This window comes from Hippocampus guttulatus, chromosome 2 (genome assembly GCF_054856545.1).
Source record: "Hippocampus guttulatus isolate MCC_2025c chromosome 2, RoL_Hgut_1.0, whole genome shotgun sequence".
NCBI classification, from domain to species: domain Eukaryota; kingdom Metazoa; phylum Chordata; class Actinopteri; order Syngnathiformes; family Syngnathidae; genus Hippocampus; species Hippocampus guttulatus.
Window position 1 is genome coordinate 7226043 of NC_141262.1, and position 16476 is coordinate 7242518.

General features: G+C 41.7%; 1 protein-coding gene across 4 annotated transcripts in view; it reads left to right on the forward strand.

The window, feature by feature from the left end:
- diaph2 (diaphanous-related formin 2) overlaps window positions 1–16476 on the forward strand; it is a 397003-nt gene that overhangs the window by 321429 nt on the left and 59098 nt on the right. For all 4 annotated transcript variants that reach the window (XM_086133318.1, XM_086133344.1, XM_086133327.1 and 1 more), the window contains one exon: window positions 14999–15091. In XM_086133318.1, coding sequence (XP_085989444.1) covers window positions 14999–15091 — 93 coding nt within the window. The remainder of the gene's footprint in view (window positions 1–14998; window positions 15092–16476) is intronic.

Below are 16476 nucleotides of genomic sequence, written 5' to 3' on the forward strand. Positions count from 1 at the left end.
TAACCTGATTTAAAGAGCTTCAAGCCCATTATAAAGAGATGCATTCACAGAGAAATGACTCACTTTAATATTAAGTCATTTATATTATTGTCAAAGACAACATATAAAATGTTTGCATAGCAGAAAAAGTCCACTTAACGATTATGTTCTTTTATTTACAATGACCCCTTTCTTAATCATGTGGTAACTGTAATACAATATATGTTTGCAAATCAAATACATTAAATTGTACTGTAGACAAATATAGTATAGACTATAAAAAATACCTCTTCAAATGGTGTGTGTGTGTGTGTGAGTAACACATTAATGAAATAATTTTACACTCAAAATTCCTAATAGCCTTTTAGTTTGTTTTTTTAACACTTAAGCAAGAAAGGAGATCGTCTGGACAAGACCTTTGTTGTGTGTAGCCTTTGCAAATCGTGAGTGAAATGTAAGGGGAACATTTTTGAATTTGTCGACACATCTCAAGCGGGGTCACAAACAGCAGCAAACCTCGATGCATCTACAGCGGTGGCTGCCTTGCAATGTAAAAGGTGTTGCTGCCTTTCTCTCTCTCTCTCTCTCTCTCTCTCTCTCTCTCTCTCTCTCTCTCTCTCTCTCTCTCTATATATATATATATATATATATATATATATATATATATATATATATAAATAACTGTGCTATAGGATGATTTATTATTGTGTGTGCACATTCAGTGAAAATTTGGTGCGTATGCATGGTTAGTTAATGAGGTCCATTGAGAGCACACAGAAAAGTGACGTGCCGCTAGACTATTTTTTGAAAAAAAAAACAATAATGACAAAATAAGCCTTTCGCAGAATAGTTCTTTGTCCAATTCAATCATTGCAGCGGGTTACCGTAATTCAATGTGAATTTATTCAAATGTAATACTTGTATGTACAGTATTTGTTTTTTTTGTTTTTTGTTTTCCAGATATATGAAGCACTTGATCAAAAGGGTTTGCTTACGTTGATGTTTAAATGCTTAAAAGGAAGCAGTTTATTCTGATAAGTTTGTGTATAAAAAGACAACTACGAGTCACGTTGAGTCAAGTCGTTCAGCCCTTTATCGATCCATACCAGTATCATATCAGTCAAAAAAAACAACAAAAAAACACTCGTTAGAGACTGCTTCGCACATCCGCTTCACATTAGAGAGGTCAACGGTTCGAATCCGGGCTATGGCCTTTCTGTGTGGAGTGTACATGTTCTCTTCGTGCCTGCGTGGGGTTTTTTCGGGTCCTCCGGTTTCCTCCCACATTCCAAAAACATGCATGGATTGGTTGATCGGGAACTCTAAATTGTCCCTGGGTGTGATTGTGAGCGTGAATGGTTGCTGTGTGTGCCCTACAATTGGGTGACAACCAGTTTGGGGTGTACCCCAATTAACTGCCCGAAGTTGGATGTGATAGGCAACCCGTGTGAGGACATAAGCGGATTAGAAAATGGATGAATGGATCGATGCATGGATATAAATGTGTGTGTGTGTGTGCGTGTGTGTGTGTGGGTGTGAGATCACTTTGTCTTATTTTTCCCCGACAATAATATTTTTTTTGACTCAAGATTGGGACAGGTGTCTCTCTTTTTCTAGTGTTCCGGAGCACAATTTTTATTTTTTCCACATTTCATTGTATATTCCGTGTGCTATGCGAAGCCAAAATGCACATGCAGCTGACGGCTTCCTGTCAGTGGTGACAGCGGCGGAGGGTGTGAGATTGATGGCTTTTTGCCACACTGACAGCTGCGTGTAGGCAGGAAGAAGTGTGCGTGCACCTGTGTCACAGCCCCAGCTATGCTAGCTGATCATAGACAAGCGTTAACAGGCAGTTCGCATTGTGTCGCCACGGCGACACAGACGCAGCAAACGACGGTTAAGCCGCAGATATCTTGTCGAGACACGAGGTCACAGCTTGCTTTTTTTATTGTCGCTTTAGCTATGTAATGATTGACTACATCTGAGTCGAATAGATACTCCTAAACCAAATGTTTTTTCCCCTTATATGTCCAAGGCTGGGTTAGGCTCCAGCTCACTTTTAAGAGGACAAACACAATATAAAATGAATAAATGAATATTCTCTCAAAGGCTACCGTCACAATTCATTTTCAGTAATGCGGTGACCGAGCCCTGCCACAATGAAAGCCATAATTGAAGACCACAGATTTTGTTTTTTTCCCCCCAATAATTTCCTATGTTCTTGGCTTAAGCTGTACAAAATATCCCACACACGATGATCCCAAAGCAATAACAGTAATTCAAACTCATTTTACTTTCAAAATAAATGGCTGACGGGATTTGACTTTGCCCATGCAGCAAAGACTCACGGTAACGTCCCTAAATTACTTCAAGGTACTTCTTTGCCGCCAATTACTGTACTACCCTCCGGGGGCCTCGGTGACATCTCATGGTATCTTAGGGCCATTCGAAGAGAGCACAAAAGAGGTATGAGGGTTTTTTTTTTGTGTATTTTATTTTTTTTTAGCATCACAGTAGTGTAGTAAAAGGGCATGCTCATGATGTTCATACTTCATCAGTTGAAATGTCGCTGTGTAAAGGTGAATTATATTATAAGTGGCCAAAAAAAAAGAAGTTACTGCCAAACTGTAGAGCCCCCAAAATCCAAAGCCACAAAATGTATCTTTTGATGCAGCATAGGGCGGCCCGGTGGGCCAGTGGTTGGCGCGTCGACCTCACAGTGCAGAGGTACCGCGTTCAATTCCAGCTCCGGCCTCTCTGTGTGGAGTTTGCATGTTCTCTCCGGGCCTGCGTGGGTTTTATCCAGGTACTCCGGTTTCCTCCCACATTCCAAAACCATGCATGGCAGGCTGATTGAACACTCTAAATTGTCCCTAGGTGTGAGTGTGAGCGTGGATGGTTGTTCGTCTCTGTGTGCCCTGCGCCTGACCGGCAACCGGTTCAGGGTGTCCCCCGCCTACTGCCCGATGATGGCTGGGATAGGCTCCAACTCACCCCGCAACCTTTGTGAGGATAAAGCGGATCAGAAAATGGATGGATGGATGGATTGATGAATGATATATTGTACTTTACTATTACTATTCTAGTTGCAAAATTGCTTTCATGTGTGTGCCCAACCCCCTTACTGAAAGGCGCCTCTGAATATCAGTAATTTATGGGTGGATCAAGTGTGTCATCATTTCTCCACCCACACGTGGATCCCACCAGTCACTTTCCACTCAATCAAACTTCATTACCTTCAGCAGAACTCATTGTCAAATCTGTTTCGCTTTTCGGGACTTCACCGCCTTTCGCAGATGCAAACAACCCGTGTGGACTTTAGTTCAGATGTTATCTCGATCCGTGTTCCAGAAGTCTGTCTTCACTATTCAAACGTGCCACTCATTCTGTATGCTGCCCTGGGGATAAGAGCCAGACTTAACAGACGTCTCATGATCTTTGACGTCTCTTTCATCTAAATAACCTGAGTGACTCGAGTAATTCTCTCCCTAACCTGTCCATAGCAACAACGGCATCATAAAAGGTCACACAAGTTTCATAAAAACTGGGCTGCGCATTTTCAACAGGCTTGATCAACGATGTACTGTGGCACTTTTTAAAGGAATACTTTTTCCCTGTCGTGTTTTCAGGAATTCTCTGAAGAGAAAGTACATTTTATCATCAGGGTAATACAGCTTGCCCCGAAGACAAAAAAAAAAGTCCTTTGAGCAGTCCTTTTTACCAAACCATCAGTGTCACTCCAAATCACTAAATCCAGTGAAATATTCATCCTCGGTGTCAGTTTTAAACAACTCTGCAGGCAGAAAATGCGGCGCTTGTTCTTCTATGTCGCTTACGTCACTCATCGTTGATTTATGCAAAATAGGCGTAGACCGCCCTCTTGCGGTTTAATGTGAAATTAACATGTGAAATGAAATAATAATGTGTTAATAATTTCAAACATTAGCCGCTCCAGAGTATAAATCGCACCCCCGGCCAAACGATGAAAAAAACTATGATTTATAGTCCGGGAAATACGGTACATTCAATTTGTATGAAAGACTCTCCATTTGGGGTTTTTTTTTCATCAAAATGAACACATTATTTGAATCAAGGAACAGAATGAACTACTACTGAGATGAAATGTTTTACTTTCAGTTAAAACCGAATAAGCAGTGCTAAAAGCCATCATCCCCAAATCCACAACAAAGAAGAAAAGCTGAGAGACAAAAGTACCACTTTTATGACTAAACATGAGAAAAATGATGAGTGACTTTTGCAATCTCAGAATGAGAATCAACTCAATTTCACCTTTTGGCAAATGTGCACTTGTGGATTCGACGCAGCTGGGCGTCCTGACACGGCGACCCCAGAAAGTATGTCAAACGAACATCTGCCAGAGCCGACCCGTATGTGGCTGTGGTGTTACTGGGCATAACTATCACGAAAGCACAGGGAAATAGGGATGGAAATAGCAGTATGGACACTCGGGCGTGAAAGTGAAGAATCGTGAAGGCTGGAGAACGTGTTGGTTGCGACATTGCATGCATGTCTGGTCCCCCCACTTTACCGCCTTCCACCCTCCCCTACTGTTCCCCACTAGGGACCTGGCAGCATCCATCCAGATGGAGGGTTTATTTTGGTTTTTGTTTGTTTACTTATTAATGCATCCAGCTATTCGGGGCATCGCATGGGCTTTCGTTCCACCATGGAATGCAAATCGCCGCGGCGGCTAATCCACTTTCATCTCTCCCTTGTCGACATCCAACTTCTCTCTGTATTTCTCCCCAGCTTTTTTTTTTTTTTTTTTTTTTTTTGCCGGGGGGTGGGAGTGGCATGAAGACTCTTATTTCTCTCCTCTGGGCACACACTGACAAGTCATTCTCTCTCTTCGCCTGGTTCACACCAAACAACATATTTCACCTTGCACCCACCTCCCACATCTCCCGGACGTTCCCAGTTTTCGGCCTCGTCTCCCACTCTGATCGTGGTGCTATGCCTAAGCTCATAGGGAGGACCAGAGTAGAGGTGACAATACACGAACGGCCCTCATATGGACAATTTAGAGTATTTCATTAACTTAACATGGAAGGAAGCGCACGTACCTGAAAAAAAACTCACGTAAGCAAGGAAGAACAGAGAAACTCCACCCAGAGAGGTTGAATCCATCCTCTTGCCTGAAGTAGACACGTGTAGCACACGCACCACTGTGCTCTCCGGATAACAAAAATCATTATTATAATAATAATTATAATACATTTTTGGACCGCACCTTTTGTTCTTTAGAGCCTCAAATAACTCTTTTGTCTAAAAAACTCATGAAGCATTTTTCCTTCCTGAGTTTTACTGTATTGCTACTATATGCTTAAAAACTGAAAAGTCAGTCACCGTCCCTTCTGAAACATCAGATTTGTTCAGATTTCCAATCACTTTGTGTCATAGGAAAAGGAGCTCTAATGATCAGGTGTTGTCATCATCAGAATCTGAATCATCAGAATCAGAATCATCTTCATCGGCCAAGTATGTAGAATATACAAGGAATTTGTATATTGACTGTAGACAGACTGCATTAGTATCATCATCATAAACAAGGACATGACAAATAAGTATGGAAGGACTTTTCGTAATGTAAGTGAACCGTAGTGCGGTGGTACCACCCAGTGACAACTGTGAGACAATGTGTAAAGTATCAAGCTGAGCTAAAGTGATCAGTGGTAGAACACAATACTATGACAGTTGTACAGTTGGTGCAGAAAAATCATTGAACCATTTTAAAGTGACCAGTAGCCGTATTTGTAGGACAAGAAGTGTGCAATTGTGCAGATGACCTTGAGCGTCATCTTACTCTTTTTACCCTCCGCGATTGACAGTACAGGTTTGGAGATCAGCATCACCTTAGACCTTGAGCTTTGGTTTCTTTATCACAAAAGCACCCACTTGGAACCTGCTAAATTTGTGCCACACTTGCAACTACTCTGGAGAGAAGTCCCCTATTACATCAGCGGCTGGGACAGGGGCCACTGGTCCCCGGTTCAAACATTCAACCAGCATTTTACAGAACAAAGCCAGGCAACTGGAGTCCTGTGCTGCTTTGTAAACAGAAACACATGCGATGATGTTGGGACCTTATATGGGTGACATAATGATATTGGTTCTCCATGTGAAGCCAAACTGGTATAACCCTTCAGTCATCCTGACTGAGCTACAATGCTCCTCTACATTCTTTTGCCTCTGCTGAACTGAAACCAGGTGTACATGTATGTCAATATACACCATGTCTAAGGTAGTGGAATACTGTAGCCTAACTAAAATGGATGTTGTGCTTGAAATTGGCCTCAGCCTCAGAAAGCGTAGATGAACCTGGACTGGAAATGAAGGTGCACATAAAAGACTTGTTTGAAAAAGTTTCTCAAGTCGGTTGGTCAAAGCTTTTTGTAAAGGTTTCACTGCTTTGGCTGCAGGGGCAAATGGTTTAGAGAGAGAGGTAAAAAAGAAGACACATCAAACAAGTGCATGACTGCTTTCCTTTGGGCACTTGTGTTGCCTGTAATGATGCGTGCGTGCATGTGTGTGTGTGTCTGTCACAGCCCAGGAGGCTGTTGAGAAGGACTGGGCTAAGAGGGAGACAATAAAAGAACTGGACAGCAATGCGGTAGTGGGAGGGGGAAGGCCGAGTTTAGCAGTTTCGGATTTGGGCAACCAAGCTTGAATGTTGGTGCTTTAAAGTGAGCGAGAGACGAGATTAAAAGAAAGCATCATGACAGCCTCTCCACCTGGCCATAAGGAAGCACCTCCTTCTCCCAGAGAGGCCTTTGTTTCACGGCTAATGGTCTAGGTTAATTGCACAGGTGACTTTCTGCGGGCGAGCAGATGGCCACAAATGTGCTTAAAAACATGACACAGAAACCAACCCCCCAAAAAAAGAGAAGAAAAGCACAAGCCTCTCCCCTCTTCTACTCCTATTTATTTCATCCTTCCCCTCCCTGCTCCAGGAGGTTGACTGAGGTGAAGTTAAACTCTCAGCCAGTGGTTTCAATTCATCAAGCACGCGGCCCGTAACCCCTCATTAGATCTCATTACAGAGCAAATTAGATGCGGTATGAGGCTATTTAGATGATAGTGGATCGTCGACATGTCTCCTATGCACAATGGTCCTCATGTCTGACACTCCAAATTCATTAGTCAGCGGAATGCAGTGAGTGCTTCTTTGTTCTGATGACTTAAGAATGATAGAAGAAGAATGCGGTGTGTGACAATAAAGAAACAAGGCTGCGGCAGCCAGACTCATGACTCAGCTTCACTTGGCTAACTGCTTTTGTCACAGGATTGTGCAACAGCTCGCCAACATCCCGTTATCCAACATTGCTTGCATTTGCTGAGTCTGTGCATGGTTTTCTGTCTTTTGTGCAGCACAGAGCTTTTCCAGAGTTTGAGACACTCTGTCGAAGTGAATCGGGAATTTTAGTTTGATTCTTTGCTTCATGTTTGTGTCACCTGCTATTGCGGGACAATCGCAGAAGCCTCTAAAGACGCATTGAGTTGCCCTCTTTCGTGATTGTTAAATATTAGACTTCCACACTTTGTTCATGCAGACCGAAAGGAAGGAACCTTTCAAATGCCGAGTGTACATCTGTTGATGTTAGTACCTATTTTGTCATTTCTGGCCATATTTTACTGAACAGCCTGGACAGAAATTTGTGTACATCTTTTGCAACAGGTTCCCAACAAGACATTCCATATAAATTTGCTACATTGTGGTCATACGTGAATATCCATGTTTATGCTGCATTTATCCTCAAATGGATGAACAGCACCACTGCTCTCGGTTTTTTCATACACACAGCCTGATATCATGATGTGCTGTAAACAAACGCCTACCTGACAGGAGCTTTAAAAAAAAATTCTGGTAATTAGTCACCTCGCTCTTTCCCAAAGAATTATTATTCTGATGGACCTATCAGAAATAGAACTCCTCGTCGATACAACTTGTCACCCTCCGCCTCTCCCTCAAAGAACAACATGCAGGAGGGTGACAAGCAGCAAATTGAAATTATGAACAGGCTTTGTTGATGCTGCTGCATAATTACAGGAAAGTCACACTTTTAGTGTTGACTCTAAGGGGACATGATCAAATAATTTGAATGAAAGTCAGTGTTATTGGTTTTTTTTCCCTTTAAATTTTGGCAGTTGGCAAAGTTAGAAGATTCATCATGTTACGCCTACATGCTCGAATTAGATCCTTCCAAGAGCAACCAGAACAATTATTGCAATAAACTAACAAGTAACAAAAAATGTGCAGAATGCAGTGGAACTACAAGGACTCGGTCTACGCAGGGTTCAGTTAATACATTTACGATGGTGTCAATCAAAATAATGGTTTATTTATTTACTTACTTACTTATGGTTTTTAAAAAAATAAATTCACGAGAATTGATGCTCGGGCCTATTTTAAACGTGTCTAGTATGTACAGTGTATTGTAATTGCTTGGAATAACACTGAAAATAAATGAAAATAAGGGGGGGGGGTTGATTTTTTTTTTATTTGATTGAGTAAACATTTTAGAATTGGGATTGTCATGAGTGGTATAATTTGTCTCCTCTAAGTGAACTTGACATTCGTATTCATTCAGTGTTCTCACAACTCCTTTACCTTGGTGCTTGCTGCTGTTCTTCGGTTTTGAAGTGGACTAAAACTTGCTTGTTTGTGCAAATGTGTCATTGATACAGTCAGTGCTTAGTCTTGTTTTCAAGCTAAGCCGAGGCTTGGTGTTGCCGCTCCCGCAGCATATGTATTGGAAATAATTAAATGTCAAAGAAGCTCTGGCTGTCGACGATCGAAGAAGGTGTTTTACGACCTTGTTTCTTTGCTCGCTCTGCCAGTTGCTCCTCATTAAACACTCAGCCACCACCAGGGTTCCTTTGAACATGAAACGTGTGACAAACCAATTCCTTTCAGAAGGGGACAGTCTTCATTGCATCCACTGCATTTATTAAATAAATAAATAAATAGATATATTAGTCAAGCGGCACGGTGGTCGACTGGTTAGCATGCCGGCCTCCCGGTGCATGGTTCGATTCCGGCTCCAGCCTTCCTGTGGGGAAGGTGTCATGTTCTCCTGTTAGAATAGAAAAAGACAATGTTGTCATGTTTTAAAGTTTCATCTTGTTACATGTTTGATTGACCTCGAAATGCTTGTGTTCAGAGCATCTTGCACACAATGGAAGCATAGAGAGATTAAGGGACCCGAGCAGATGGTACCTCAGAGAGAAAGATTTAACCTTGGACGGAAGGGAGTACTTGAACACTCCATCATGAGAAAGGGTCACGAGCCAGATTACAGACACCGCTCGTTAAAATGTACACGTGTCTGTTATTTTGGATGTCGGTGCTGGTACCAAGAGAATGCTTTGTCTGAGGTGCGACCCAATGGGGCCGTCCAGAGGTGTGTCATGTTAATGAAGATGGGAGTGATTTTCTGATATATTTCTTGTGATTTACATATACAGTCAATAAAAGGGCCGGCAGAGGTTTGCAGGGGTTGGGTGACAGTGGGAAGCGCACACTGAGTAGCTTCATGGAGAACTGCACCTCCTGCCGGCAGCGAAAGTCAATCTGTTCCTGCGTCGAGCCTTTGTCAACTGTCCGAGTGAAAATCTCTGAAAATCTCGGTTTCCTCCTACATTCCAAAAACATGCATGGCAGGCTAATAGAACGCTTTACATTCTCCCTGTGAGTAATTGTGAGCGCCAATGTTTGTTCGTCTACGTGTGCTCGGCGATTGGCTGGCAACCGGTTCAGGGTGTCCGCCGCCTATTGCCCAAAGACAATTGGTATAGGCTCCAGCATCCTTTGTGAGGATAAGCCGATAAGAAAATGGATGGATGGACGTATTGGTCAATATGAATGACAATAACATTTTATTGCAACCCTACTAACCACTGTCCTCGTTAGATTAATTAGATGTGATCATATTGCTTGCAAATACAGTCTGCTGAATTCCAGTTCCCGTATTTTCCGCACTAAAAGGCACACGTAAAAGCCTTCCATTTTCTTAAAAGCTCACAGCGCGGCTTAAAATCCGATGCGCCTTGTGCATGGTTATTACGGTAATATGTCGACCCCAAAATGGCTCCTTCCTCGCGACATGCTTACAACACAGAGATCAAACTTAAGGCGATCAGGTACGCAGTTGAACACGGAAATAGAGCAGCGGCAAGAGAGTTGAACGTTAACGAGTCAATGTTATAACTTGCTGTTGGTTAAGTGAACTGTGTCGCTGCTTTATTATGGATACATTGTAGATTGTGTCTTATAATGCGGTGTGCCCAATATATGAAATAAATTACAAAATTGGCCATGCATTGAAGGTGCGCCTCATAATCCAGTGCGCCTTTTTGTGTGGAAAATACGGTAGTTGCAAGTGGCCAGGGTGATCAAGATGAAGACATTTCGTGCAAATATTGTGATCCAAAACATTATAATTTGTCTCAGGTTGACTGTCTTGAATCTCTCATTCTTCTCTAAAAGAGTTAACTCTAAATTCTAGAAGAAAAAAAAAGTACCTCCAAGTCCAAGAGCAAAAATCCAGCAACTTTAATAGGCTCATTACTGCGCATTAAGGATGTCTGTTGAGGTGACCGCAAGGTGTTCCATCACTCCAAGGCTTTGTCAATGTCTTGGGTCTCAGCCCATCACAACCCATTACGAAGACAATTTCCTGTAAGTAGGGGAAAGGTCTGTTCTCTCTTTGACGTAAAAGGCTAGTCCTTCTTTAATTCCTTTTGCAGGCAAACCATCAACATGGACAATGAGTAGTGGATAAAGATCTATCTGTTCAAAGACAACAACAGATTACTGAACGGCAATCTGATTGATTTGAAGAAAGCAATAATGACAAATTAGTTGGCACTGTGATAGTCTGTAGCGACTTGGTCTTTGGAGGCAGAGGGCACCGATTTGAGTCGCACTGCACATAAAAAAGTAAAAATGACAACTAGCCGTTGGAGAGAGGCTAGTCGGCTTGCTGGATCGTGCTTATGTGTCCTTGCACAAGGCCTCGTTCCCACTAAACCAGCTCATGTGGTGTAGCGGAGTTTGCATACCTCCATGAATCTCTCCTTGCCAGCATGCGTGCAACACAAAGTATACCGTGCATCGGGGTGTCGGTTGAATTTCCCATTGCCAGAATATGAGGAGTATAGTCCATTAAAAGAAAAGAAAAAAACAAACAAACAAACAAACACAAACCCAGCATGGTCCCAGTGCAACAAGACTTTTAATGGGTTCTTTTTTTTTCGGGTGGGGGGGATGCATTCCTTCCTTTTGTACTCTATGTTTTGTGGATGCAAGTTGAAACAATATCATCCAAATGAAGTTTGCATTTATTTGCGTTTCACATGCAAATCACAGTGTTGTCAAACTGGTCCCAGTTTACGTGCCAAAACAAAACAAAAAAAAAACTGTGATTCGCCACCCAAGCCAGTAACTGTCACGTCACGCAAGTGACAGTCTTCCTGGGCGAAACCGATGTTTGTTTGTTTATTTATTTATTTAAATGTGACATGTAACTGAGACTCATAGTAATGTAACTTGTCCATTTCCAATTTAGCATGTTGAATCTCCAGAAACACAGTCGTCTTACACATGAAGTGCCAACATGACACATGTTTTATCCAGTTCATAGTTTTGATGTCATCCTGCCAAGTCACTAATCAACAGCGATGAAAAGACAACCTCTTATTATTGTTTGGCTAAGTACCTTAGAAAGTTTGAGTTATGTCTGTTGAGTTTACATAGTTTAGTTTTACTCTGTGTGGAGTTTTTTAATAAGTTCATCATGTGAAGGCTAATTTTCTGCTGCCTGCTTGCTTTTAATCAGCAGTCCAACAGGACCTCGTTAATATAGCACCGTTTGGTGACATGAGGGTATGTTTCCCGTTTTAGTCATTTAGTTTGTGCGTGTCTGCAGTGCTCCTCCTGAAGCCCAGCCTACCAGGGCTCTGAAGTCCCGGCCATTACGAATGATGAATTGTGCTACAGTTAGGCCAGAAGTAGGACAAATTGATCAAAGTGTCAGGTGCCCCTTTGCGGTGTTGTGGTCTGGTCAACAACAAAAAAAGCACCAGAGAAGGAGCTGTCAAAAAGTTTCCTGTGCCAGGTGATTATAGATAAATGTTTACCTGCCACTGCTGGATGTGCGAATTGCCATCGCTAGCCTACATTTATGAGTATGAGCTGCAAAAGATTCTGTTGTTTGTTCTCCATATTCTTGTATAGTTGTTGTACACGCTTGCTCAGTTTGAACCAGCCGTGCTGCAATTTGAGAAAAGCACTGACTCGCCTGATAAACCTGGTGTAATTAAACTTGATTTAATCGGGATTGCCGTTAAGTACAGCGCACCGATAAACAGATACATCGGTTTCAAAGCAGCCCTTGGGAAAAAGGCTTTGAGGTAGACGGAGAGAGCAAAATTAGTGCAACGAAGATTTGCAATTTAAAGAATTGCGAAAGACATGCTGCGCTTCTATTTTAGTTTTTGTCTCTCCTGCTTTGCATGAACGGTTGCAAGGCGGACGGGTCCTCGCAAGACTTTCTCTCGTAATGTAAACATATATGACATTTGCCTGAATTAAGAGTGGCTCTCAGTCTGTGTGCATTTTTTTTCTTCTCTGCACACAATTTGTCTGACTACTGTGTCTCCCTTAAGCTGCAAAGAATTGATCGTGCAGCACCTAGCTACTTATTTTGGAAGGTGCACAAAACAAGACATAACTATTGAGCAGGAGCACTCATGTATGCTAAGGAATTGAAGTCCCCGGCACCACTATATGTCACCCTAATGATCCTAGCTTAAAATAATGCCTGTTCCGGACCGGAATGATGAAAAGGTTGGCCCTGTGACTCATTAGTATCGGGGCGTAAAGATAGATGACCTAGATATAGAGCCAATGCAGATTTCTTTTTTTTTTTTAACTCTGTTGAGCGCCGTGCTGCAAGTGGCCTAGCGCTCCAAGCCTGGCCAACCTGTCCTTTTAGCGCTCTCAAATGTCTACTCAAATCCACGCCGTGGCTTTGGCTGTACTATGGGGCGATTACTTTTTGAAGGCTGGTTTTGGTGTCATTAACCTAACAGTGACAGAGGGCCAGTGCATTGAGCGGTGCCCTACTAAGTCTTTGTAAAGAGCACTTAGCTCCCCTGTGTTAGCCACGAAAAAGGAATATCTGTCAGTGACGATCAGTGGATGCTTCCGTCTCAAAGCTCCCCCGTCTGTATTCGTCGTGAAGCTTTAAATGTACTTCATCCTCCCGGTAGTTTATTGAGAGAGGACCGGCATCTCTCAGAGACACTTTTATTGTCAGGAACAGTTGCGACTCATTCTTTTCTTTATTTTATAATTACTGAAGAGCAGTCATTCAATTTAGCTATCAGTCCAAGGGAATGGAGCCATCCTCCACAAAAGTGGCATTCAAGCTGGCGGGTGGGTGTTTCTTGAGAGCCTTTGAGGGCAGTCCACCAATTCCAGAATTTGAGTAATGCAATTCAATTTTGCACAACCACCTCTGAAAAGGGCCTATCTCAAGATTTTCTTTTTTTTTTTTGCAATGAAGTCTGAGGTTTTCAGTGACCCACCAGATGGTCATTTACTTTATGTTGTATATTGAATACAGGGCAGGGGATACATTTTGAAATCCAAGTGTATTATTAATGTGAAAATAAATCTGAAAAGGGTGGTGTGACTTTTTAAATCAGCCCCCTGCTATGATACCCTTAAATATAATGCAGTGCAATCAATTGGCTTCAGAGGTCAACTAATTAGCAAATACAGTCTACTTGTGTGCAATTTATTCTCAGCATAAGCACATTTGTTCTATGAAGGCTTTGTGAGCTCACACTCGTTTGTATAGTCCTGTCTTGAATCATTAGGTTAAAAGTCAAAGAATGGAACTCTGAAGTATTCTTTCAGAACTACTATTTATATATATTTTTTATGTTACTGTTGTTGTTATTATTATTTAACCTTTTTTTATTCATCAGACAAATATCTTTGTCTATCTTTGGCAGTAACTTATAGTGATAGGCAGAAGAAAAAAGAATGACATTAAATTGAAAATGACAAAGTATTATCATTTTTGAGAAAATGAAAGATGGATACTTTTTGTATGTACACACCAGAGGCGATTGCGCTAAGACTGCAAGGAAGCTCAGCTTCCCCTAAAATGTCATAAAATAAGTGATCAAATATACGTGTGTACAAACAGCTGTGTGCACGTATATGCGCTACAACGCGCTCAATTTTTGTTCTGAATCAGCTTCTTAAGACTGGTTATGACACGACTCTCTTCTCATTCATTCCCGCAGCTTCACTGTGCTTTAAACTGTGTGGACGCTGAGCATCTACAGCATGGACGCTGGGCGTCTCGAGTTCAGTGTAGGTTGCCCCAATGCATTGAAACGAGACGAGTCATTGGATAAATGCTGGTTTTGTCCCGCCCACCGGACGCTCAGCGTCTCTGGGAGTCTATGGACAGTGGGCGTGTATCGGCTGGCCCAGGACGCTGAGCTTTTCTGCATGATGACTGGATGCTCTGTCTGAGGCTGAATCTCTTTTTGATTGACAGCGAAATGAGCCAATCAACGATCTTTTGGTGTAGGCATCCGTGGGAGCATCTTTCAATTCTCATTCTGTTCTAAATTGAACTGGAGACTTCTTCTAATCATCTTAGCAACACTCTCTTTGTTGAAAACGACTAGCGACAAATTAATCTTTTATTTCTGGTGGGTTTTATTGTAGTTGCTGTAGTTGTAGGACACTAGTTAAGTCCCTGGAAAGACGTCTTGTTGGTATGACAGGGTCACAGATAATTTTCTTGAAAAGGAATGGAGAGTAGAATTCACGTATAAATAAACTGACACATTTTATGATGTCGGCCAAAAATGAGCTTCCCCTCCTTGACAGATCAGCATCCGCCACTGGTACACACTCATCCTAAATACACAGTAGTATTTACATTCTTGCTTATTGTGTGTTCTCCAACAGAGGGAGATGAAACTGGAGTGATGGACAGCCTGATGGAAGCTCTGCAGTCGGGAGAAGCCTTCCGTGATCGGCGAAAACGAACGCCGCGCAATGGTAAGACAGAACAAAACAGTTGGCTTTGGATTTGTAGCAACGGGAAGTTTGCTTGTTCGCACACTTTCAATTTCATCACGTAACAAGAAAATGGCAGATAACAGAGGCTAATTTGAAAATGATCCGATTCTGAATCTGCCGATCGCTTGTACCCCCTTGGTGTTGTGGATACAGGTATTGATTCATGTATAAAGACACATCTTCAAGCAAACATGTGTCGTAGAAACAAGTACACATGAGGGCCAGTGTATTTCATTAGCAATGTCTTGTCCCTTTGCAGATAATAAAACACTCATTACTGTGTTGCCAGGCTGCCTGTAGTTTGACAGAAGATGACTTTGTGCACCGTGGTAACAAAATAATCCCTTCTGCCAAAATGGGATTGGCAGAAGGGATTATCTTACTTTTTTTAAGGGGTTTTCATCATTTGTGTTGAACTTTCTACTTATATTGACCCTCATTAATTGTGTTTGCTTTATGTTCGATATCAATGGTGAAATTTCAGTTGCACACCTTGCAACTGGCCGGGGGGAAAAAATCTATGATGACGCTTCAAAGATTGTTTATCTTTGACCATGATATTGGCCATGGTCATTGGTCAGTGCTGATGATGAGCATATAGAAAATGTGTGACCATTCTGAATTATATGCACATAACCTTCCCTCAATTTGATTTTAAAGGTTTCCAATCACATGTCTATACTCACTTGATTCTTTGGACCTTTTTTTTCATAATATGTCAATTCCTGGGTTAATATTCCTCAAGTTATTGTTGTTTTGTTTACCATGCGACAGCTTTTTAGTGCAAGTGAATGTATGCATTCCCTCGTTTCAATTCTATGACAGTATAAAGTAAAACCAACCGTATTTTCACACATAGTGGCCTTCCAGTGTTTTTATGTACCGGTATCAAGTCATTTTTTTAAGAGGGAGATCCTTATTTGTAAAATGCATTTTTAATAGAAAAATCTACTTTAATCCCTAATTGTGTTACGGTCACTGTTGAAATGGTTTGTAGTTTGCAAATAACCGTGTTGTTTTGTTTTGTTTTTCATGAACCTACAAACTTTGCAGATGTCACATCTGGATGTATTAGCTATATCTAAGAATTAACTACAGTGGTACCACCTGGGGTCAAAAAGCATGTCTATCTATTCACATTATCTTGGTGGTGAATAGCGTTTAGTACCGTGGAAGCCACAATTTGAGGAAATACAGTATGTTTTACTCTTACTTACACCGCTTAAATTCCATCTTTCTTTCTCTGGGTTTTGAATCATTGTCATGACATTTGATCACTTCCGCAAATTGTTTTAGGGAGTTTCTTTCATGACAAAACACATCTCTAATGCCGTTTTCTCTTTTCTTACGCATGCATCCCGCCT